The sequence below is a fragment of the Chamaea fasciata genome, unplaced genomic scaffold (genome assembly GCF_029207755.1).
Source record: "Chamaea fasciata isolate MVZ Bird 193981 ecotype frontalis unplaced genomic scaffold, bChaFas1.0.hap1 SCAF_7, whole genome shotgun sequence".
In the NCBI taxonomy this organism is placed as follows: Eukaryota; Metazoa; Chordata; class Aves; order Passeriformes; family Sylviidae; genus Chamaea; species Chamaea fasciata.
Genome location: NW_027094092.1, coordinates 27,306,016 through 27,331,009, shown reverse-complemented (window position 1 = coordinate 27,331,009; position 24,994 = coordinate 27,306,016). Strand labels below are relative to the sequence as shown.

At 41.9% G+C, this 24,994-nt stretch overlaps 1 protein-coding gene across 6 annotated transcripts in view; it reads right to left on the bottom strand.

Moving 5' to 3' along the window:
- The window catches only part of DPF3 (double PHD fingers 3), a 178,998-nt gene extending 154,301 nt beyond the window's left edge, over nucleotides 1–24,697 (bottom strand). For 2 of the 6 annotated variants that reach the window (XR_010721901.1, XM_066188178.1), the window contains exon 1: nucleotides 674–789. Coding sequence is in view for 2 of the 6 variants with exons in the window: in XM_066188178.1 (XP_066044275.1) it covers nucleotides 674–789 (116 nt within the window). In the remaining 4 variants the exon portion in view is untranslated. Of the gene's footprint in view, nucleotides 1–673; nucleotides 790–24,684 lie in introns of those variants that run through there. The other 4 variants (XM_066188180.1, XM_066188181.1, XM_066188179.1 and 1 more) reach the window with 3 other exon arrangements.
- Between the last annotated feature and the right edge of the window lie 297 nt (nucleotides 24,698–24,994).

The following is a 24,994-nucleotide window of genomic DNA, read 5'->3' as shown; positions in this document are numbered from 1 at the left end:
GATCTTCGGACTTCCTGCCCAAAATGAGCGATCGGCAGTCCCGAGTCATTCATTTCACCCAAGTGGGCTTTCTTGCCTCTCCTCTTCGCTCCCTCTCCTGCAAGAGCGCCGAGGCGCACCGGCAGAGCCCCCGCTGCCCCGCTTTCCGACCGCCCAGCCGAGAAGCGAGTGGGGTTGCTTCGTCAAGACATCCCAACTCCCCAAAGATTTGCGGAGGCAACTCCGAGCCGCGGTGGGAGCGCGGATGCACCGCGCACCGAGCGCCCCCGCGGGTCGGTCCGTGCCCCGCCGAGCGCGGTGGCGGGGCCAGCCCGCCGGGGCAGCAGGGGCAGGACGCTGTCAAGTGCGCGCACCCCCGCGGGACGCGGCCGCCGCCGACGCCGCGCTGAGCGCCGGCAATGCCGGGCGGGCTCCCCGCCGCCGCTCCCCGGCCCGCCGCCCCCCGCCCGGGCGCCAATTAACCCAAAAATTTTTTCCTCGTTAATTTCGGCGCGAGCCGCGGCGATGTGTTGCACAAAAAAACGAGGGAGTCGCTGGGGCAGAAAAGAGGGCGGGAGGAGGGACCCGCCGGGAGGCTGCCGGCACCCAGCTCCGGCTGGCAGCCGGCGCCGGAAAGGCGCCTTTTTTCATATTTAAACCACGCGGAATATGTACATTTTTGATTCCTACTTACGCTTTCAGGGGGTTGTGAATGACAGTCGCCATTTTGCTACAATGTAACAGAATATTGTGTCTCGGAGTTCTAAAGGTTCGCTCAGGGGAAGCGGCCAGCCAATGGCAGCGCGGCATACCGGCCCGGCGGCCAATGGCGCGGCGGGGGCGGGGCCGGGGCGCTGCTAGTTATTAGGGGAGCTGTCAAAGCCCAGAGGTCACTCCCTCTCCCTGGAACTGGCGGCGAGCAGGTCTTAAAGGGGCAGCGCCGCCGCCGGGGCCGCCGCCGCGACCGGGGGGCAACCTGGGCTCCAGCGCCGCACTTCCCCGCCGCGCTCCGGCCCCAGCTCGAACGTGCCGCGCCGGGAGAGTGGAAGGCGGGCTCGCTTCTCGTCCCCTCGCACCGCCGCCGCTGCCCCGCTCTGTTTCCCAGGCGGCGTGCCCCGCCGGGGGAACGAGCCCGCGCCGCCCGCTCGCTTCGCACGCTGCCCGGCAGCGTCCCTCCCGCGCTGCTTCCCTTTCTGCACAGCCGCGCTCCTCGGCAGGTCTCCGTGAGCCGCCCGTTCTGGCAGCGGCTCAGGCAGCACCGCTCCCCCTCCCCCAGGAATTTCCCTCTCCCTGTCAGTCATCCCGGCCCGCAGCCCCTGCGCCCTTACATAACGCGCGGCGGCCGGACCGCCCGCCCGGCCCTACACAGCCCCGCTCGTCTCTCCCACAGAGCAACTTCTGGTGCGCCGGGAGCCGGGCCCCCGTCTCCGTCCGGCACAGGGAGCCGCGGCGGGGACAGCCCTGACCTGCGTTTCACCGGACACGCAGCCCAGCGATGCGACAGGAGCCGGAGGCTGGACCCCGGAGCGCGGTAGGGTGCAGGCAGAGCCCATTCCTGGGGAAGCAGCGAACTCCAGGAAGCCTGGGTTTACCTGCAGCTAATTAAAGGAGCTTGAGAATGAATTATGGAACATGACCCAAGTGATTTAAGAGGTGTCAAACCTAATCTCAACTCTCAGATCCTGATCTCACTCTCAAAAGTAAACTCACTGAAGTTCACAAAATTGCTCCAGTGTAAATTAGATGCCAACAAGAGCAGAATCAAGCAAAGAAGTTTTCTCCTTGTCTGATAGTAATGTCAGCTTTGTCATCTCATACTTTTCTCCCACTCTCAAAGGTCTCGTCTCCCTTCAGGTACCCTCTATCCCTCTAAAAAACACAAACAAGCACCACCAAAAACAAGTCTGCATCCCCATTCTTTGCTTTTATGCATCCAGAAGAAACTCAACTAAAGACAATTATAACACACTACTGTCAAAGCAGTAAGAGTGAGGAAACTAGAAAAACAATTTCATTCACAACAATTAATAAAAGAATGGAAGTAGTGATGTTTGAGAGATGTTAACAGAAGTAGATATAGCAATCTTCCTGGGCTGAACTTGGAAAAGTAAAGACAAACAAAATCTCTCTTGCTCAACTATAAAACTTTCCAATACTGGGGCAAAAGATAAAAGGAAGAGGAATGGAGAACAGAAAGAATAATTGTTACTCACAGTGAGAACAGGTACACAAGTGTAATGCAGCGGTTTCCCATTCATTAAGAATTCATCAGAAGTTTGCAAAAAGTTAAAATTTAAGATCTGTCTAGGATCCCTCTTTCCAAAACACTGCCTATTCTAGCTACTAGGTCAACTTAGGTACTGTGCCAGGCGTATATCCCTCGAGGGAAGCATCTCTTCCATCAAAGCAATCTAAGCCATTTGGTTACAGGCACTGCTTAGGAGAAATAAGCTTTCTGTCAGCTGGAGAGTTGCCAAGATGCTGAGATCTATCCCAAAACAGTTCTGGGAAGTAATCTTTAAGAACGTTTCCATTATCATATTACATTATATTATTTAATATTGTAGTGGTCCAGGTGACACTGAATGCAATGTCAGACCTTCCTGCTCATTACTCTCACTGCTCACAGGAAAAGCTAACCACAAACTGCCGCCTTGTCACAAGCACACAGTTGATGAGTGTGCTGCAAAGAAACAAACGGCACAGCGTGCACCTGAACTGGCGACCACGGACTAGCAACCTACACCCCATCTGGCTACTATGAGGATTTCTGGTTCGACTTTTCTTGTTGCCGTGGTATTTGCTTAATGGCAAACACTTGAGTACTTACTGTAGGATGGGCAATATTCGCTTGTGGGATAATAATGATTTTGCTTCACACGTAAGAAAAAAATAGCCTAGGACTGCAGAACAGGAGGCAGATTTGTGTTACTGAGAGAAGGTACCAAAATCCAGCCGAGCTCTAGAAAGCCCAGAGATTTTCTAATGCAAACTGGTGACATTTTCAGATAATTAAGAAACCCAGTTTGAGGTCATTTTTAGGAGTTTAATGAGTCCCTCTGGTCCTGTTTTGTTGGATATATAGGCCCATTCCTGCTCTGCAGGCAAAGAGTTCTCGGTGCAGCTTGGCAGGGAGTGTATTGGAAAAAAGGGATGAAGCCACTCATGCTTCCCTGGCTGCTCCTGTTATTCAGATGTTGGGCCTTTATCAGCTACCAGCAAAAGCAACAAACAGTGAGAACAGGCACAGATGACCTTGGATTGTTGATAGCCCTCTTCCCAGGCAGATCCCACGTTCCTGGCTAGGAGAACCAGTCAACAGTACTGCCTTGCTCAGAGGAATCTTCAGGATGCCCAAGGACAGAGCTGCCATATCAGAGCAGTGGGAAGTCTCACCCGCGGTAACAAAGACATGAGGCTTTGCTCACATGTCCATATAATTTTCCTGCAGTGTTTTTCATGTAGAATCCCACAACAGCTAGATTACCATTTTAGCAGAAATAAAAGGCACAGAGCACTGACTGGCATTTTGCTTGTAATGAACTACACAACTTGTTTACATGTCCACTATTTGCAAGCAGGGGGAACATCACAAACCTATATTAATAAAAATTTCATGCCACACTACAGGAATCTAATAACCATAGTTTCCTCCATTTTCACACATACACCAGTCCATCATTGGTAGATCATTTACGATCTAAATTTTAGGTTAATCTCTCTTCTGATTTTAGTGTACTGTAAGTCACTAAGCAGTAATGTTACTATTGTTTTACATCCTGAAGGACCAACAAAGCTGAAACACACTCAGTTCACTCAGTTACATATACACTAAATCACAACTTCAGGACTTTTACATTTGTACTTAGCTACTGTTACTTTTATTTACACTCACCTGAAACATAGCAAGGAGGCTGCAAGAAAATATAAATAATTTAAAAGTATATGGCATTAAAAACCCCCTAGGTGGGCATATTCTTCAAAGAATATGCCAAGTGGGCATATTCTTAACAAGAGCTTGCCAAATGTTTGGACAGCCAACACATAAATTTTGAAAGAGGAAGGTAAGTTTTGACACAAATCTGTTGGGGTGACATCTATAGCATTAATACAAGGCCTAAGCATGACACAACTACACGGTCAGAGTGAGCAGGGCTTTAGAAGAGAGTCCACCACCTCGACTCCAGCCCCTCATACAGAACTGCAGCTTGTCTCTACCCAAGTAGAAGAAACACAGTGTCATATCTTCTCAGTGTATTGAGAAGTGTCATGTCTCATGGATCGTAATGCTGCTCTCCTGATCCACCTCTGTTTCAAACATTTTTACTATTTACATAACACAAGCACATTGATACTTTTTGTGAGGTCTCAGCAGTACTCCTGTATACCCTGAAAAGCCTTATTTTAGCTGACAATATTTCAAACTGTGAAAGAATTTTTACCTTGTATTTATTATCTTCTGCTTTCCTTTTTATCTTGTTAAGTTTCAATGTAGAGTTGCTGTTTTCTGGAGGGAGGGAAAGTTAGGTTCTTATTATATATTCCTCAACTCTTGTGAATTGGAAAGTGAAACAAACTAGACACCGACACTAAAAGCCACAAATCTAATTTTGGTGTGGAGGGAAACATAAAAAACAGCTGAAAAAGAAGTGGCTTCTGGTAGATTAACAACTGCTTAATATTCTCAGATATTTCCAGTGATTTACAATTTTCTTTTATTCATAATATATTAATATTCCAAGTATCAGATTCATATAGGTCTAAATAAGACAGTGTGCTGTAATGTAGCTTGTTACAGCAAAACAGGGCCCCACATGCACAGATATCCTGCAAGAGATTTGAAGCCTTAACCCCTTTTTATTTATTAAAGCTGTGCAGGCATCTCTCATACACTGTTTCTTGTCAGCTCTCCTCCTCCTTTCTTTGATCTTTACCAATAGTTCCTTAGCTGAAAGGGGAGGAAAAGATATCAGAGTGTCAGTGTTATAGACTCAACACCAGCCTTCTACAGACAGATCACAAAAAAAAATTCATAGTCAGCATAACAAAGATAACTATGGAGCTACACAGTGTAAAAATTAGCACCAGCAATTCATTCTTCACAATTTTGGGAAAAGTATTCATGAAAGGGACCTCAAATTTTTAGCTTCTTTTTAAAAGCAAATTTTTCCCTCTATAACTATAGCAACAATTCTTGGATGTCTTTAGTCTATCTTGATTTCAGGCCTGATTTTGTTACCCAGTTTTATTTATAGTATGCACTATTCAGTTTTCTATCAAGTACACCTGAATTACTTGTATGCTGATGTCTGGACTCAAGCCCTTTATTTTTTAATGAGATGTTCTGATAAAATAAATACATTTTAACACTAAAGAGGAGTTGCTTCTACTAGTAAGAAGTCCATGGAGACCTCAATCTGAAGCTTTTAAAATTTTGGGGAGACAGAAGTTGTGTAAGTTTCTGGAGTCTGGCTCAAGTCTGCCCCCAGTTTAACAAACAGCTGAAAATCTATTTAGTGTGGCTGCCAGAAGATTATTTGTCATGCATTGTTTTTGAATTTCCCCAACAATAGCAAATAATGTTATGAACAAGGAGAGTACAAGTGTTTCCAGTAGCCACTGCAAAACCACAGTAATAGAAGGAAAAATAATCTAATAAAACAGACACATCCTCTGAAGAACACACATTCAGTAACTACGGTTGCCCTCTCCTTGAGGGAAGTCATAGGTAAAATTTAGATGGGACAAAACTGAACTTCCATAAAGAAGCACATGATAGAAAGTACTCAAGAACAACTTGTCAAAGTTTATTGTGAAATTCCAACAGAGTTGGAACTCAGAGACACAGGTCTGTCTGCCTTACTTCTTGAGTAACTAGCTGGGGGGAAAAAAGAAAAAAAAGGAAAGATAAAAGGAAAAAAAAATCAAGGAAAATAAAAGAACAAAAAAAATTAAAGAATAAAGAAAAGGTGAATCCTTTGGGGGTCCATTTCATTCTTTCCTGCATTAAAGGTAGGAAAAAATGTTTTTATATTACATCCACCAATGGGATACAGAGGTGGTACCTTAATTCATCTGAAATAATGCTGTCTCCATCCTCTTACTCCTAGTGCAAGGATGAAAGTGAGTTTCTAAGGTGACTTAAACCATGAAGGGAGCAGGTGGTATAGTTTAGGGAACAATCAATAGATGATCTGACCCCCCCTACAAAAGTTCTTCCTTGCTACTCAGAATGGAGTCCAGACATACTGTCTACCTATGGTTTTAACCACCTTTAAACAAGAACCTCAAATGTGGTCCCAAAGGTGGCACAACATGACTTCTTCTTGCCCATGATGAGAAAATAGAATGTAATACCTTGCTAATCAATCTTATCTCTAATAAGCCCTGAGCACACAATATAATTATGATTCTAAGACAGGTTTAACATTTGGATTGAGCATAATGAATAGCACTCTACCTGAGAAAAACAAACTGCCACACTCATCCAAAGAAAGTGCTAAGTTTGAATCTGCTGTTGATTTGAACTGCTTCATCTTTCCTTCCTTACTGATGACACCACCTCAAAAAAAAAGGAACGAGTATTTAGCTATGACTATCTCCTTACTCCACTATGGCAATTTCTTTTTTAATAGAGTAGGCAGAAGTGAGCAGTCCGGACACAGCTTAAATGTGAGGACTGCAATTGTTTTCTTTTAGTAGTCAAACTTTCTTGTTTACAGAGTGAATTTTAGCCTTTGGAACAAACACTATCATAAGTAGGCTGCTTTTGTAGCCCATGCAGGAATTATACAGGTAACAACAAAACCAGTCTTTTTAACTACATGGAAAATTAGATTCAGCATGAAAATATCTCACCTACTAATGTTTTTGGGTTTTTTACTTCAATATTATTTGTGAAATGCTTTTAATTTCAAGGGGTGTTTAAAGTAATTTTAATAACACCTTCAATGGTTTCACCCCCTCTTCCATATAAATACAAAATAATTATGGTATTGCATTCTTCTTTTTTTCCTTGTATTTTGTTCCATTATTTTCGAAACCATCTGTAACTTAAAATATTTTCCCCTTTGTATAAATTTAAACTAAGAAAAATAAAATCTGATGGGGTGGTTGCCCTGGAAAAACATCCACATAAACAGCAGTTTAGAATTAGTGAGGGGATAAGAAGGTACTAGCTCATTTTATTTCATTGATTGGCTAAACACCAGAGGCAAATGGTGCTATGGGGGAAATAAATATTTTACCTAGGTCTTAAATCCCACTAAACAGAAACAGCTTCAAAAGTGTCACAAAATTTCCCTTCCATTTCCCATGGAACTTCATCTTGGCAAAGGAGAGAAAGAACAGAAAGCTGTAGATTGACCTGCCTAAAATACCAGTTTAGGTCAACTTTAAAAGCTGATGACTGAAAATTTGAATGAAATGCAGTACAGGTATAACATAAAAAGTTCCCAGGAACCCATCAGAGTCAGTTATTGTAGTCAATGTCACAATGAAGCCAGCCCTGATTTACTTGCTCCCAAGTCTCCCCAATGGGAGCCTGTGGAAATAATCTGATGTAAACTTCCCCAAGCCAAACAGATCTCAGGCCAGAATTCAGAATAATTTTTCTGATACTTGTTAACAGAGATTACCACATTGGTAATGTCCTTTACATAAAATCAGCATTGCCATGGGCAGTGTGTTATTTGTTGGATATTTTTGTTTGCCTCTTGTTTTTTAAGCAAAAGTGGTTCACCTTTGCTGTCAGGACACCTTCTTCAAATGCAGTAGCCACATCTCCAACAGCAAGCTCTGCCACACAACTCTTGCTCTAGCCACTCTCCTCACACATCTAAGCCCTTGTGTCAAGTCTTCTACTGGCTTGGGCTTTTGCTGGAGTTGACAGGCCTTTGCTCACACTGGGACTGTGTGCTGCCTCAGCAGAAAGCATCTAAGAAGAACTTGTCAAAGTTTATTATGAAATCCCAAGCGACGTAAAAGGCTGATGGCATACTGCTTGATGCAAGGCCCAGACTTGTGCTCCCACTGATGATTCTTATGAGGCTGTTTCTAAGACTATCCTGTGGAATCCTTGTGCCATTGCAAGAAAGACTCCCAGTGCAGGATTTACCAGGCATATATATATATAGACATAGGGACAGATTCTCATCTTTCATGTGTATTACTGATATGGGCCAGTTTCCAGTGAGCCGAGATAGGCTATAAAGGCTCCAGCTTCCTAACCAGCACGCCCACGAACCACACACTCCCTCACGGTGCTACAAGTAGCACTCATAGACACATACTTAACCCACCTTCAGATCCCAGACTGACAGGACAGAAAGGATTCCTACCCAAGAGCTGAGAGTGGAACAAGTCTAAAAACATCATCATCACACAAGACTTCATCAGGTCAATTGTGCCACGTGCAGAACACCCAAGTTCCCTGCTTCACTATTTCTTCCAGTACCTGCTTGTGCTGGGGCTTTTCTTGTTTGTTTTAAAGGTCAACAGCCAACTAGGAGCATGCCAGCCTGTAGATTTGAGAAAAGAAGGCACAAGCATCTTCAGCATCAGAAAAAAAAAAAAAAAAAAAAAAAAAAAAAAAAAAAAAAAAACCAAAAAACCCACCACACCACCCAAAGAAACCTGCGAAAGGAAACGAAAGGAAACCTTACAGCACTTAGAATATTTTGGCACCTGTCATGCCCAGGAATGATCAAGCACTACAGTTTTTAAACTGGGCAAAACTTTGTAAAGCTGTGTGAAAGATCATCCACCTACTAAGAACAGTGTTTTATATATATGTTGAATTCTGCACTCACTTGCAAAACCCAAAGGGTTTGCTGATCTCACACATAGCAAAATGTTTCCTCTCATCTGCTGTCTATGGCTAAAGTCCTTATGAAATACTATTTAAAAGCACTAGAACAAGCCTGATAGAATAAAAACATCTACAAAGAATACCCTAGCAGATGCTGCTGCAATGATCCAGCTTGCAGAAAGCAGAATAGCTTACCAAATTATCTTTGGGAGGATTCTCCCTGCTTGGCTCCTGCAAAAATCAGCATCTCACTACAAAATGCAAGCAGTGGGAATCCAGCCTTCAGGAACCCTGTGCAACCAACGGCCACAAAATAAAGCCTTATGATTGATTACCCAGGTTACGACACTTCAGAAATGGTATAGCAAGCATAACTGACCTGCAATCTTTTCCACTCCCCTTTGGCGCTGCAGCAGCTTCTTATTCTTTCCAAGCCATTGGCTAGTTCTTCACCAAGTTCTTTTTATTAAAACCTTTTATCTCCCCACACAGTAACCATTTCTCCTAGCTATCATGACTATCCACTCTCATCACTCTTCTAGACAGAGGCATTGGCCAAATCCACTTTGGGAGAAGGGGAAGGACAGCACAAACAGCTTGAGTTGTACTTGCATTTGTTATGGGAGAGAAGTGCTTTTTGCTTAAGATCACTCTCATAATCAGACGAGCAATGGTTTTCCTTACTCTATATATTTAATTGGAATAATTCAGTAGCTAACGCTTTTCCCAGCTAAATACATGCCAACCTCCTGAAATGAATTTAAACTTCTGGAGCATGGAGGTTACACAACAAGGGTCAGTATGCAAAGCCTAGTGCCAGAGATATGCAGCTGTTTCCCTCACTCACACTCCCTCCTTCTGATTATTGAACATGAGTATCCCAGTTGTATTCCAGATACAAATGCAAGCATGTTATATTCCAAAGCTGGGAGCTATTCCAAAGTGGAGTGCTGGGAACATCCAAGTTTAGCCTGCTTGTTAGCATAGCACCCAGAATGCTGGAACCATAGGCATTCATTTTGAAGTTGCTGTATTTTCAATTTTCTCTCCACACCCCAACACATACTGTAACCCACCAGCAAAGCTCTGTTTCCAGTCAAATTATTACAAAAGTATCCCAAAACATCTGCTTAAAGGGTTGTGGAAGCCTTATACCATTTTCAAAAATCGTATCAAGAAAAGTAGACCCTAGTTCAGCAAAACACCAAGACATTTGTGTACACAATCATTGATACCATTAATTTGCTAGAGGTGAGTAATACTATTAAATACCTCATTGAAACAAGCCTGGGAAGAGAAGTCACACAGGTATCGGACAGGACTGGAAAATAATTCAGGAAGCAACAGCTGCTGAGACTTGGATATTACAAAGAGATTATCTAGATTCAGAGAATTGTATGACTAATGCCAAGTCACTAAGTCTAAGAGCCCATAACAATAGGACATCTTGGAAAAGCAGACTGGAGTATTTTAGAGGGCTGTAATATAGCTGCGTAAGCCTCAACTCACATAGCCTAAATTCCATATGTGTCTAGTGTTTCGTATTAGGTAACTCTCGGAGTTATTGGATTCAGGGGCCTAGCCTTAGTCTCCTTAAGGCTGAATGTTTGGGCTACAGATGTTAAAAACAAACAGAAAAATCCCTGCCAGTCAGGTTCTGTTCCCATTTTTAATGCGCAATTCTAACCTAAAGGCTTGGTTCTGCCAAAGTCGCCTTCAACAGGAGAAAAGGTTGTCCAACATTGTCACGATCAAATCCAGTTTATTCTGGCAGTAAGATTTATTCTGCATTTATAGTGGTGTAAACTAAAGCAAAACATCGGCTATGCTTATATAGAGCATTTAAAACATGTATGTTGCTGTTCAGATCTTCTGTGCAAATTTTCATATGCTGTTCTCAAAGTCAACCCAGAGGAGGAAGTGGTACTATCTAATGTCAGTGTCGAGAGTCGTGACCTGAAAAGAACCAGCACTTCTTTAAACCCATAAGTGCAGAATTTGGCCTAGATACAGTATTTTGTTATGAAAGAATAGGCTTTAATAAAAACAAAAAGATAGTTTAAAGGAAACCTGCTAAGAACAATGTGCATGCAATTCTGTTCTGCCACACAGCCATTGCTTAATTTATCTGTTAACTCCCAAACACACAATACGATACTGCGGGTGTGTCCGAATTAAGACTCGATGTGTATTACGTACGGTGAATACCTCTGGGCGTGAGGCGTTTGAGGTCACGGAAAACCCTGCACGGCATATTCCTGCCTCTTTGCCCTTCCTCCTCCTCGTCCGGCTCCTCCCGCCCCGCGCACCTGGGCCCGGCGGGCCGGCCCGGGGGCGCCCCCGCGTGGCGCTGCCGGGGGCGCGTCCACAGAAATTCCAGCATTTGAACAATTTCAGCCTTTCCAGCGGGGAGAGTGAACGAGGAGCTTGACATTTAGCAGTCATAAGGTCGAGTGACTCTAGGCCTCCATGGCCTTGAAGTTCTGACATCTCCGGGGAATTTGGTGCGAGGCTTTACAAACTTTCTGTAGAAAACACCCACAAACTGCCTCAGTCATGAAAACCTAGCATCAGAAAGCTGCTGGGATGCAGCAAGCAAACACTCCCAAGGATTGCACCTGTATTTCTGTAGTACTTGCTCCTCATTCAGAAGCCACACTCGCAGCAGGTGGTGGAGGGGAAGACTAGCGCACTTCTGCCCTGTGTATTTTCTCTGCTGAAGTACAAGAGCAGCAGGGCAGCGGGAGAATGGATACCGTTTCCAGTTGCTGGGATGAATTATAATGTAATCCAGACAAAGGAGCGGAATTTAGGCTGCTAAGAAAACCTTTATTCTGGCACTTCCTTTTTTTTTGGGGGGGGGGGGGGGGGTGGGGGGGGGAAGGTGGCCTAGACTTTGGCACCATAATATTACTTCTATTTTTAGTATGCTGTATATATAGTATCATATACTCCATTACATAGCTGTGATGGAGTATCGTGTGCCATTCTGCTTTTCCCCAGAACCCTAAATACATGTCCTAGCACTAGAACAAAGAGGTTACATCTCAAGATTTATATTTGGACCATTCTTTTTACATACACACAATTCCTCTCCAGCATTTGGGCATGCACATACAAGCATAGACTATCATTTAACCTTTGAAATCATGCTGGAAGTCTTGGGACAATCTCAAAACTGAGATTATTATCATGAGTTTTTCTACACCTGAGAACAACTAAAAAAAAAAAAAATCAGTGGTATATATGCAGCATTATTAGTTATTTTCACTTTGCTTTACTGGTACAGAGATGCTCCTGGAAAGCCATTTTTTGAAGTGTTTTATCTGCTTTTTCCCTGTTCACTTGAAATCATAGTTCTGTTTGTAACACTCTTAATTATTCATACAGCAGCCAACTCTGATTTTATAGGAATGATGATGATGCTTCAGGTGAAAAACAAAACAAAAGGATCAGAGCAACACCTATACGTAAGGTAGTGTTCTCAAGCCAAGTCAGGAACAAACAGGTAAGAGAAGGATGAAAAACATACAAGACAACCCTATAAAGCTTAGGTTTTTTTCACCATACAATCATCTTTAAAGATTAACAACCTGTACTTGGGATCACCCAGAATTTATAGTGCATGTCCCAAATAACATGTCACTTCAGTTAGTGCCTATAGAGCCAAAAAAGCCTACAAGACATTTAAGTTTTAAATCACAAGGAAGCCAGTTACCATATTTAAACTGACTTTTCACAAATATGAGTGTGTCTTTCAGTTTATAATACTCTAAAAAAGCCAAAACCAATAATATCATCCAGTGGAAGCCCTTTACAAAACCAAACTTACAACTTCAAGGTCAGATATTTCTTATTTTAAGAAATTTTAATTTCTTATATTATAGCACTATTTTCAGTCAAAGTACTTTCAAGCTTATTATGAAAAGATTACTTCCTTTAATTAGAAAAAATAGCACATCAACAGTTAATGCTATTTTTCTTTTTTTCCTCCAGACTACAAAAAACCCACCCAAACTTTCTCCAAGAATAAAGATAAACATTTACCCCAACCAATTGTCAGCAGGGGAAAAAGACTCTAACCACCTGTCTCAAGCCCTCCCACTTAGCCCAACTTCTGGTGAAGTGGACACAGCCTGAAGGACTGCCTATGGAAAGGATACTGTGGTGAAACAATTTGTCACTGGCCTTGGCATTAACTCACCTGGTAATACTCTGTAGCATTTTGGAAGCTGGGCAGGATACATCTGCAGTCACATTAATACAAATCCTTCTTTTCCACTCAACCCTCCCCACCTCAGCCAGCCAGAGGTTGGTGATAGGGTAGGATGACATCCACCTGCCATCCAGCCTGACAAGAACCCAGTGACAGTAACCAACCTAGGCCACTATCCCTGTGTCCAGGAAAAGGGATGTGCATGCAAAAAGTCTCCTACAGGAAAGCAGGTGGTGTAACAGGTTGAAACAAAATGCAGTGAAATAGTCAAATAAATGAAGACTTGTAATTTGTCCATTAACACCAGAAATATTAAAGGACATTGTCAAGTTAATACACCCAAAAATAAGACAGTGCCTGATTCACTCCTCAGATTAGTTTAGGTAGTCACATCACAAGTCTGACCCAGAATACTCATAAATTACCAAGAACTGTAACATGCATATTATTTTGATACTTTAAGTCAGTAAGTTTGCTTTGGCTCAGCAAAATGAACTGAAGTGGTGTGTTTTGTGCCTCTCAGGAGATTCGGTGTTCTTATCTAAGAAACCTTTAAATGCTATTCCAGGATTTAGCACCTAATCCACATTCCATAAAAATAATTCTAGAGAATTAAATAGGCTTTGCATCAGATCTATCAGAGTGTGTCTTCCTCCTCCATGGCCAGCCTTGCCTACTTGCTACCTACACCATGACAGCACAGCAAAACTGGGCTGTCTGCAGCTTCTTTGGCTGCCCAGAGGAGCAAGCTGGGCCAAGTTACCCAAACAAACGCCACAAGCCAAGTGTCCCCCTTCCTGTAACCTTCAGAGATGAACAAAGCTGCACAAAACTCAGCACAAGAGAGAAGCAGCTGAGCCTTCATACAGGATTTACTGTCTTGGACACTGTTCCATGCAGGTGTAGAAGTGCCACTCATGCAGCCAGAGGTTTATGCTGAGCTATCCTTCCAGTGCTGCTGTCATCCTAAAGTTGTCATGCAAACACAACATAAATACCAGGCATATCTCTGAACTCAGAAAACAGAAGTAAAACCAGCTGGTTTCAGAAGCCAGCACAGTGTGTTAATAATATTTTAAGAAATACTACAGAGGTGACTTTAAGCTGGAACATTTATGAGTTCATTCTTACTAATGGGTAGGATCAATCTAACGTGTTAAGACTAGTACAGTTTAGATAAAAGAGTATCTGTATTCCAATTGCTTATATCTCCAGATTATATCTACTGTAGCACCACTAATACAATGTATTCATGGCACACATTCAAGGAGCAATCAGAAAGCTGTGCATTTCTTCTACGCCACACCTTGCATGCTGCAGCTTACTACAGGCCAGCAGCACAAGAGACCACCAGATTCTGCAGCATTAGCTAAGCCTGAATAAATTATTTTTAATTGCAACTATCAAGCTCTTATCCTCTTTAGGGACAGTCACATATTTTGTGTATGTGCTGCATACAAAAATTTTAATAACATCTTTTCCAGTCCCTGCAGCACTGCTTGCCACTACCAGTAACAGGCAGAAAGAAATTAGGGCCACTTTGTAATCCCTTTCCAGTGAGATTTTTCTTTCCATCAAACTATTTCGTAGTAATTCAGAAAACCTGTAACCATTTCCTCTCAGTCACATTACATTTCTAGTGTATTCCAAGTTATTTCATCAGCACTAAGATTGGGAACCTGGAAGTAATGGATTTTTCTGTAAGTTCCCCCCTAAAGCAAGCTTCCCTCAGTCTACCTTCTGAAAGGGCATTGGAAGGTGGCAGAGGGTTTCAGTGACTATTTTCAATTAACCTGCAAAGAAGCTTTGGAACTGAACTTTATTCTTCCCACATAACTGAACTCAGAAGGAGTCATCTTTCCCTTTTTTTTTTTTTTTTTTTTTGCTTTGTTTTGGAGATTTTCAGAAGATGAGGGGAAGAGGCAGAGGGAAACAAAAAAACTGACTCATAAGACATTAAATGGTAGATAAAATAGTGACAAATTGACATATGTTAAAAAATCCTAACACTGCATATACAACTTCAACCTCTGAATTACTTCTTGCCAGTCAAGAACAAGATCTTGGGATATAACCAGAAATTATTTGAGAGCAGCTCACTATTAAACCACAAGTCAAAGATAACACACTCTGGGCATTGTGCCACAACACAGGAATCTATAATGTGCTCAATTTCTCAATACTTTGTAGAATTTGTTAGAGCTAGAAAAGGCACAAAAAAGGATAATCAGACTGCTCAAAAGACATAGAAAAAATTCAGTACAGTCAGTTTGTACAACCAAAAGTAAAAACAACTGTCCAGCTGCTTGCCTAATATAAGTTTGGTTATTCTTACTGTTATGGTCTATTCCCATATCAAGTATATCCAATCCCATGACAAGTATATCCAACCACTACTACAAGAATCATTCTTTAGTGAGTCTGCCCCACAGAATTCAATCCAACCAAATTATGCTGTGTGGGTCCAAAAGAATTCCAAAACAAGAATAATTCAAAAACAAAACACAGGCGAACCATCCAACTATTTTCACTTATTTCTTTCATCGCCATTTAATTTTTTTTTTTGAGAGAGAGAAACATGTCTTAAAATTTCTTGTGAAATTATCCTCCCTCATTTCACAAGGCTGATGACTGCATGAATGTATGCAACTGTCTGTAAGAAAGGTTACTAAATACCTGCATTCCAACTAAAAGAAATTTTTAGTGGATACTCTCCTCCAGTTAGAAGTACTTCTCTATTGGACACAGTATACATGCAGAACTAGCAACACTGTATAAAGGCATTAATCCACTCTTCTAATTTTATCCAGAACACATGGGAGCGATTTTATTTCACTGATTTATCATTGTACAAGGTTCACTCTTTATGTTACTTCTTAGAAGTTCCCCTAGACTTTCAATTTATGCACAACTCACTGATAATCTGTATTTCCATTTTCTTCCCCACTTCTAAAACAATTTGTTTCAGAAGTGCTGTTTTCAGCTGTTCTGAAACATCATTCTGAACAAAGATAAAATATGTTTGAGTACTCAAAGTGAGGATGCTCTACTAGCTGATGTAATCACACTTAGCCTTAGGAAAGCAGCCATTTTCTATAAAGAAAATAATTAAACACTATTAGTCAACTTACACTGAGTTTTACCCAAATAGAGAAAATGGAAAAAAAAAAAACCCACACCAAACCAAAAACTACACACCACACACAATTAAATCTTGCTGGGTAATTAACACAGATCAAACCCTGTGGCCTGGTAGTCTCGTAAAGGCCCTGGAAGCTCTTAACCATTTCATATACAGTTCTGTCATCCTTCCTGATTTCCCACAAGGTTATAATACAGAATTTATATGATCCTACAGCCAGTTATTTACCTATTCTTTTTCCTTGGGACTTTCAGAGCTTTCCTGCTCCCAGTTAGTGCTTTGCTCAGGGAAACAATAGCTCAACCCAGCCTCAAGCCCATAAACCATCTTCTATATCCTACCTCCTCTTTCAATTACCATCCAATTAAGCTGAGAGCTAAAGTTTTGTTAGATGGTCTCAGTTTTGTTTTGGAACTGCAAACTGATATATTACATCTTATATGTGAAAAAGTTATTGCTTGAGGTCTACAAAGCACATAAGCAGTTTAAGTTGTCTTCAGACTTTTGAAGATCATCTTACAAAACAGTGCTAAGACTACCCTATCTGCAGTGTTATTTTAATTTAGTCATTTATCTGATATTTCTTCCCAGAAATATTAGATAAATGTTTTCATTTAAGTATTGTATGTGTTGTCTAAAATGTTTTCATTTCATTATTTTCCACAGGTGCACAGAAATGACAGACAATAAGTGTGCAGAAAGTTAATTTTATTAGTATGTACTAATAAGAGTTCCTGCAGTGCTACTCCCATGGGCAGACTTCTGCACTAGGCACATGCTTTGAAATCTACAGGCTGGTATCTATACTGGTAATCACATGCAACTACTGCTCAATATTCCTGGCTTCTATTCAGTGCCCTGAAGAGCAGCAGTTTGAAAACCAGGTCCTAGAAGGGCTCCATGAAGCAGAGCATCTATGGAGCCAACATTGGAACAGGCATTCCAGTGGATTGGAAGGCAATGCCACTGTCCATGATAAATATCAGCGTACACATGCAATTAGAATGACCAAATGCACAGCAGCCTAAGAATAAAATTTGTGACTGAGCCACAATGATACATCTGGAAGCATCCAGAACATATAAATAGTAAGATAAATTACTGTATTATATATTACCATGTAATATATATTCCTCTATGTTATTACAGTAATACAGGCATATAAATAGTAACCAAGACATGAGTAGACAATATACATTATCATTATGAGACCAGGTATCTGCAGATCATCTTTGACTTTCCTTCAAATCCTTCCCCTGTCACCAAACAAATCAAAGAACCCACACATACCCTCTACAGAACGCACAGATGTATGGAGACTGCTTTCCCATGGTAACCTTCCCTCCTCCCACCCTTCTTCCTTCAGGATATACTCCTCAAAGTCCTCAAAAGAAACTCGCTCACCCCACGTTACATGTCAGCAACAGGAAGCCTCCCACACCAGTATCCATACACTGAGCTGAGCTTCCTCCTCCTCCCGCCATGTTCTCCCAGGGAGAGGATTAGGAAGAGAATGAAAGAGGAATTCTTACCTCATAAAACATTCACTTCCTTTCCCTAAAAAAAAAAAAAAAAAAAAAAAAAAAAAAAAAAAAAAAAAAACACCACACAAACCAAAACCCAAAAAAACCCACAAAACAAAAACATTGAAACAAGAAATTCCAACACACATCTTCAAAGACGAGGTGAGGGGGAGGGAGACTAAGCAAGTCACTCCTGCATCATTCAAACAGTACTTTTACAAAGGGAATATCTACAGCACACTGCATACAAGACAGTTCAGGAAGCTCACACTCCAAAACGGTGTTCATTTACTGTCCACTTCTGAGAACCACCCTCATATGATTACATTGCCTCCTTGCATACAAGTCTCTCCAATTACTTGCTTTCCTTTGGATATGACAGAGCATATGACTTAGAGAAATGAGGTGCTAGTAGCCCTGTAACACTGTGTCTTTAGTTGCTAGGAACTTCAAAGGGAAAGTTGTTTTCTGAAGGCAAAACACCAACTTCCAGATTGAAATTTCTGGAGAAGAGTTTTTTCCTGCAATATCATCGATCTATACATCTGTTCAAAGCCTCATGTATTTAATATGGAAGTCTGCTAAGAAAGATGATTCCTATGGTCTGTGTCACAAATTATTCTTCCAGTGGGAAATCAGCTGTCAGAGCCCTGACATCTGCTATTGATGCGTAAAAGCAAAACAGTTCACCTCTCTCTGTATAGAAGTACAACTTTAATACCCAAAGCAGGCAAGGGAGACTATGAAGCAGCACACAAGATTTTGACCCCAAAAGAGAATACTTCCTTGGAGATGTTGACTAGTTCTTTTCCTGGCAAATTTTAAATACAAGGCTAGAAATCAATCTTGTATCTGTAAGCACTTTGTGTATTAGAGGTCCACAATCTGAACAAATGAGTTTGGAGGAAAAATGAAAAAGCTGCCACTGCTCTAAAGACAGCATTATTTACATCAGGAACTTGACCTTCCAATGTAGATCTTGAGTTTTCCCCCTAAAGTGGGCAGGACAGTATTATTCAACACAGGTTTCCTCACCATCAGGATATTCCACTCTATAAAGGCTCTGCAAGGAATAGAAGTTCCAGTCCGGCATTCTGGCAGTGTAAGCCTGCTAGCATTCCTACCTGCTTGACAGATCACTTTACCATCTGTAGACATTACTTAAAAAAAAAAGTTTCAATTTTCATAGGAAACATGGCAGAGCACAGACATCTATGGTCAATACCACTTTCAAATCTCATGCCTTCAAATTAGCATTCTCCCCACCCATACACTGAAATACATGGTAATGCAGTTCTGGTTTTGTAGACAGAGATATGTTGATCTACGTGTCTATACACACACAACTTTCACAAGCCTACACCACCACCAGGACAGGTGAATACCATTACACATTTAATAGTCCTTAGACTGGGCCACAAGTAATGACAGAAGTCAAAAACACACAAAAGATACTTCAGGGTGTTAAGTAATGGCTCATGCTGCACATAAATAATATTTAAGATATTTAGCTAAAACATCAAAAATGTTCAAAAGGACTACCTGTGTATCCAGCACTTTGCCATTCAAAAGACAGCATGCTATTTTGAAAGAAAAATGTATACAAAAATGCAACCATTTCTGGAACAAACTAATAAAACCTAACTGGTGCACAGAAACTTGTGCCACATCACAGGAGTGACAAGTCTGAAACAAAATGGCAAAGTGACCATTCTTCCTACAATAAAAATTAAAGGATCTTTAATGTCCCTCTCAAATCAGGATCAATAAGAGCTCATTTAAGACATACACAGTTATCTGCATAAAAATTAGCACCAGAGTCTGGATTTCAGCTTGTCTTTCTAGGGAGAGAAATTTCATAGAATATCCTATGTTTGAAGGGATCCACAAGGATTATCAAAGTCCAACTCCTGGCACTGCACAGGATTACCCCAAAACTCAACACCACGTGCCTGAGAGTCTGAGCCATTACCAAGATCATGCAAAAAATCAGTGCAAGAGACATGAGCTAGCTCTTCCGAGTATTCTCAGATTAATCCATCAGGCCCCATAGATCTGTATCGATCCAGCTGGTGCAGCAGGTCCCACAGAAGTTCAGGGTCAGCTGGGAGTTTGCCATTTACACAGCCATGGTCTTCCAGCTCAGTGCACTGGGACCTCCTGACTTGAAATGCATATTTCAAATTGAACCCACATATGCACAATAGAGGTGAATTCTGTCACACAGAGCTTTATCTTCTGAATTCCTAATTTTGTGCTGCTTTGTCGCTCTAGAAAGCAACTCAGTAGACCTATCACTTTAGTCATTTGGCTTTGACCAAGCAGATTAGAGCCAACCTGTTGATATTGGCAAGTATGGATACATCTTCTCTGTATATCTAAGACCATGCCTGTCCTGCAATAACTCACTTATACACAGGTATGGCAGCCTAGTAATAATTCACCTTGGATTTTTGGGTTCCAATACTCATAGAAGCTACATTCACATGTAATAAACACTTGCATTTCTCTACCAAACTGGCAACAGCAGCCACCAGACTTGTCATTCTGCACTCATTAAGTTGCTGCTACGTGGATCAGGAGTCTCTCTTTAACTGTTCCCTAAATGCCTAATAAGATTCAGGTTTGGATTTTCTCTGTTGTTGTTGTATTTTGGGGATCTTAGTTGTTTTGTTTCTCCTAGTCAGCTCCAAGTGGCTGCAGCAGCAAGACTGTTCTGCACTGAGCTGCTGCAGTCACAGGAGGCAACATGCAGTGGCTGAGGTGGCAAACACAGCCCAAGCACCTTTGTCTCCCACAGGAGAGGGCAGACCATGGCAAACAGAAGGTCTCAGACGGGCTTTTACCAGAGACCATCTCTTGGAATGTGCCAGCATATCTAAAGAGACCTGTAACACTACAGCTCCATTTCTACCAATACACAGAACCATGGACATTGTTGGCATCCACTCATCCCTGCACATTCTGCAGCCCATCTTCCGATTATCATCAGAAGTCAAAGTCCCTCCACCAGTGCCAGCAAAAGCATAACCTAAATATTTTAATTACTGTCTTTTACTGACACCTTCCTAAGAACCTAAATAATTTTTAAATGCAACTTACTTCTGGTAAGTTTTACATAAAAACTATTATTTTGGGTCCACAGGAAAAAGATTAGTTCATTTCTCATCAGACTATCCAGTAAATTATGCCTAAGCATTTTTATTATGAAAAGCATTTAAAAGAAGGCAAGGTTTTACCAGCATATGTCTCACTCCCAAAGATACCTGACTGGAAGAGACTTCAGATATAGTGTCAGAGCAAAATTTGAATTTATATCACTTACATATTTTAGATATTATAAAAACTATATTTTTATATTAAAAAGACATACATATATATAAATACTAAGATCTGACGCATCTCTCATGGGCTTGTTTTTTATGGCCTCTGACCTGCAGGGTGGACAAAGCTGATACCAGGAGAAAGGAGTTTCACCGTCTTACTTGGAAGCAAAGTCTGGTTAAAATATGTGACAGTGTCCCTGGACTTCAGGGCTATAAATGCAATTAAATACACTTTTACAAATGGATTCATCAGTGCATTTCTGCTTTTAAAATCGATTTTTATAGATATTCAATACTTGGTACAGAACACCCCACAGAGCCAAGACATAGTGGTTCTGTGCAAGTGCACTGCTGCCCTCTCCTGGGTCAGCTCCGATTCGGTCCCGTCCTTAAAAACCCCAGCGGATCCTCAAGGGACACTGCACCTCCAAGACCATCAGCACCACTTGGGGAGCTCGAGATTTAAAACACACAGAGTAAAAAAGTGAAACATACAGAATAAATGCAGGAAGTCAGTGATCTTTATACAAACCGAATTGCAACAATTCAACACCTTAAATGCTTAAATTCTACAGCAGTTTATTCCTCTGTTCAGATTGAAGAAATTTTTCCTAATATCCAGCAAAAGGGTTGTCAAGCACTAGGACAAGCTGCCCAGAGAAGCAGAGGAGTGATCATTCCGGGAGATATTTAAAATATATGTAGATATGGCACTCGGAGACATGGTTTAGTGGTAGACTTGGCAGCATTTGGTTAATGGTTGGACTGGATCATCTTAAATGTCTTTTCCAATCTAACCAATTTTATGACCTAATGCCAGAGAATCCAAAAGCTATATTCTGCATTAACAGCAGAGCCTGTGGGACAGCAGGGCTTTCTGAAAACTAAGATAAAACAGCAAACAGCAACTTTCACAAGAGCTCTGACGCTGTTACTGCGGGACTGATGCAGTTCATCATGCAGAGTAAGCAAGAAGTTGCACAGACTCTTAAATTGCTTTGATTTCAGCAGTATTAGAACAAACAAAAAATTATTATACAAAACCCTGGGTAATCCATGGGCCCACTTTCCCACCTAGCAAAGTTTAATGAGTTGTCTTATGTAAGCTGAGCTTTAACAGGCAGAACACAGGTTTAGCCCCCAGAAAGCATGAGCAAAAATACACAGCTTAAGCCTCAGCAAAAGAAACTAATTTTAATTTCGAGATGCACCTGCTAAGAATGAACACTGGCTCAGACCCTGCAGTTCATCTGAAAGGCAACTCATTATAATCCTAAACCTACATTCAAACCTTAAAGTCTAATGTTATTGATAAAATTTGGTCTTTACAGATTGTTTTAACTCAATTTACAAATACATTTCAATCAACTAAATAAGCATAATCTGAACATATATATTGAATCACCTACAGGGGTATAAAGCCAGTCCCTCAGGTTATAGGAAGTAGAAAAACAGCCAAGGTGCACACAGGGGCAGAGCACATTCCACAGGGCAGGATGGCCTGGGCCAGCTCGTGAACCAGCCTGACACCAGCAGCATTCAATCGTTACCAGCACAGACACAGCCAATTCCCCAAACCCAGAGTGGAAACAACTGCTCACACTTCTGGCCATAAGCTTCATGGGAGGTGGCACTGCAGCACAGCTGTAGGACATCCTACAACTCCAACCTGAGTAAAACCTGCAAAACAAACTCTGCACTAAGGCGGCCTCAGCTGAGTAGTGTTATATCAGTTTTTAGGAACACACTTCAAGGAAAGATCTGCTCTCCATCAAAGGGATCCAGAAAAGGACGCAAGAATCATCCAAGTTAAAAGTTGACATCTATAATATCCTAGTAGAATGATATTCTTGAGGCAGTCTTCAGTCTACAGGAAATTACTCAAAAGGGACAGCTTCTTCACATTTCAAATATGGAATACAGGTGCAGAGAGCAAGGTAACAAATTGTTTTCTATATCGACAGAAGGAAGAAGGAATAGCAGTTATGTTTTTAAACTGCAGCAATAAGTAATAAGGTAACACATCAGGAAACCTTTCAGTGAAATATAATAATAAATACTAAAATAAAAATAATCAGAATAAACCAAACAAAAAGGCTTTAAGAAAAGGGTAGACAAACTATTGCTAAGGAACAATGTATGGGTGAGTGTTTGTATTTTACTTTTTTTTTTCAATGCATGCATGGAAAACCAGTGATCTCTGAACTATCTCCCACTTTATTTCTTTACTAACTTTCATAGTAAGTACCTGCAATACAAATGAGAAAACAAATCATTTAATACACTTCTTCCCCAATAGTAACTATTCCAGTGACAGGAATCCCTCAGCTTATAAGCAGAATATATTGGTCACAGAACCTTGAATACTGCTCACTGGGCACCAGAAATTAAACAGATTAAACAAACCCAATGAACAAAGCAGAGTATAACAGTACCTGCAAAACATTAGATATTCCAGACTATTACCCACAAGTTAGGAAATACCATGAAGAAAACACTCCCTAGAAGCCTGTGCATGGGTGTACCAGCATCAAATTTACATACAGATCAAGTATCAACACCATATAAACCATTACTTTGAATAAGTCAACACCAGTGAAAGTTTTAGGAACAGCTCACTTTCTCTAGGCACTTTTCTCCTGTTACTGTATTAAAATTCAAAATTTTCTTGTGAAAGCTAAAGATCACTATCACTAAACCACTATGAGAAACAGACCTAACCAAGAAAACATGCCTTAGAATTAGACCATGCTTGTGTTCTGCCTTGTAAAGACAAAGAAATAGAGCTCACAAACTAAGTATGCAAGCCACAGGTGATTTCTCCAGCTGTTTGCATCCTTAAGTGAATACTTTCCAGGACTATATTAACTCTAATCATTTTGAATTTAAAACACAGACCAGGCAAGTGAGAAACAAAAAAATACTACCTCCCAAGAATCACTCTCCTGCCAAGTAAGACAGCAAATTTGTGCTAAGTCTTAAACATCGAATGTAGCAAAAACCCATTGCTTATTTTCCCAGTACCGGCATTTCTTATTTAAGCTGTTAAAGCAACCAAAAAAAAAACCCTCTCATCTTCTTGGAAGCAAAAAGGCTAAAACCCTTATTTTTCCAGAAATTTTTAAAGTATAGCTTTTGTTTGTTTTAACGTTAATCAGTCATTAAATAAACAAACCTTTTTACAGTTTTGGTAATAACTTTTTTTTAAGTCCTAGAAGCTAGACAAGCAGGAAGGGGGATGCCATTGCACAAAAACTGCTTAAGGACACACCTTTAATAAACGATTAAGAAGAGAGCGGGTTTATCGTTCAGACTGCAAGGAGATGGTAGCTACCCCCTCACCCTTCAGGCGCTCCGAGCAAGAGAGGAGGTGTCACTGATTGCTGCAGCCCGAGCTTTTCCGCCCACCTTGTGCCTCAACACCGCCCACGGCTAGGAGGCTCAAAACAAGAAAAAATTAAGCACCAAGGGGTCTCAGTCAGGAGAGTCACTTTCAAGACGTTATCTTTTCTGAATTCTTGATAAACTCAAAGCGGTTGTAACAGCTTCAGCTGCCCGCAGCCAAAGGACGGCTTTGAGGAAGCCAGCGACATAAGAGAAGGAAGCGGAGACACCCATTCTGAGTCCCCTCAAAGCACACCACCTCCCAGCAAACCCCAGGCTGCCTCTGCCCTGCGGTGCTTCCCTACCGTGCTAAGCGACCCCTTCCGCCCCGCGTTGCTCCCCTGCCGTGCTAAGACCCCCCTTTAGCCCTCACACTCCGCGCCCTCAGCGCCGCACCCCGCACAGCCCGGCCAGCCGCCCCCAGCCCGGCCCCGCCCGCCGCCAGCCCGGCCCCGCCCGCCCCCAGCCCGGCCCCGCCCGCCCCCAGCCCGGCCCCGCCCGCCCCCAGCCCGGCCCCGCCCGCCGCCAGCCCGGCCCGGCCCCGCCGCCAGCCCGACCCCGCCCGCCGCCAGCCCGGCCCCGCCCGCCGCCAGCCCGGCCCGGCCCCGCCGCCAG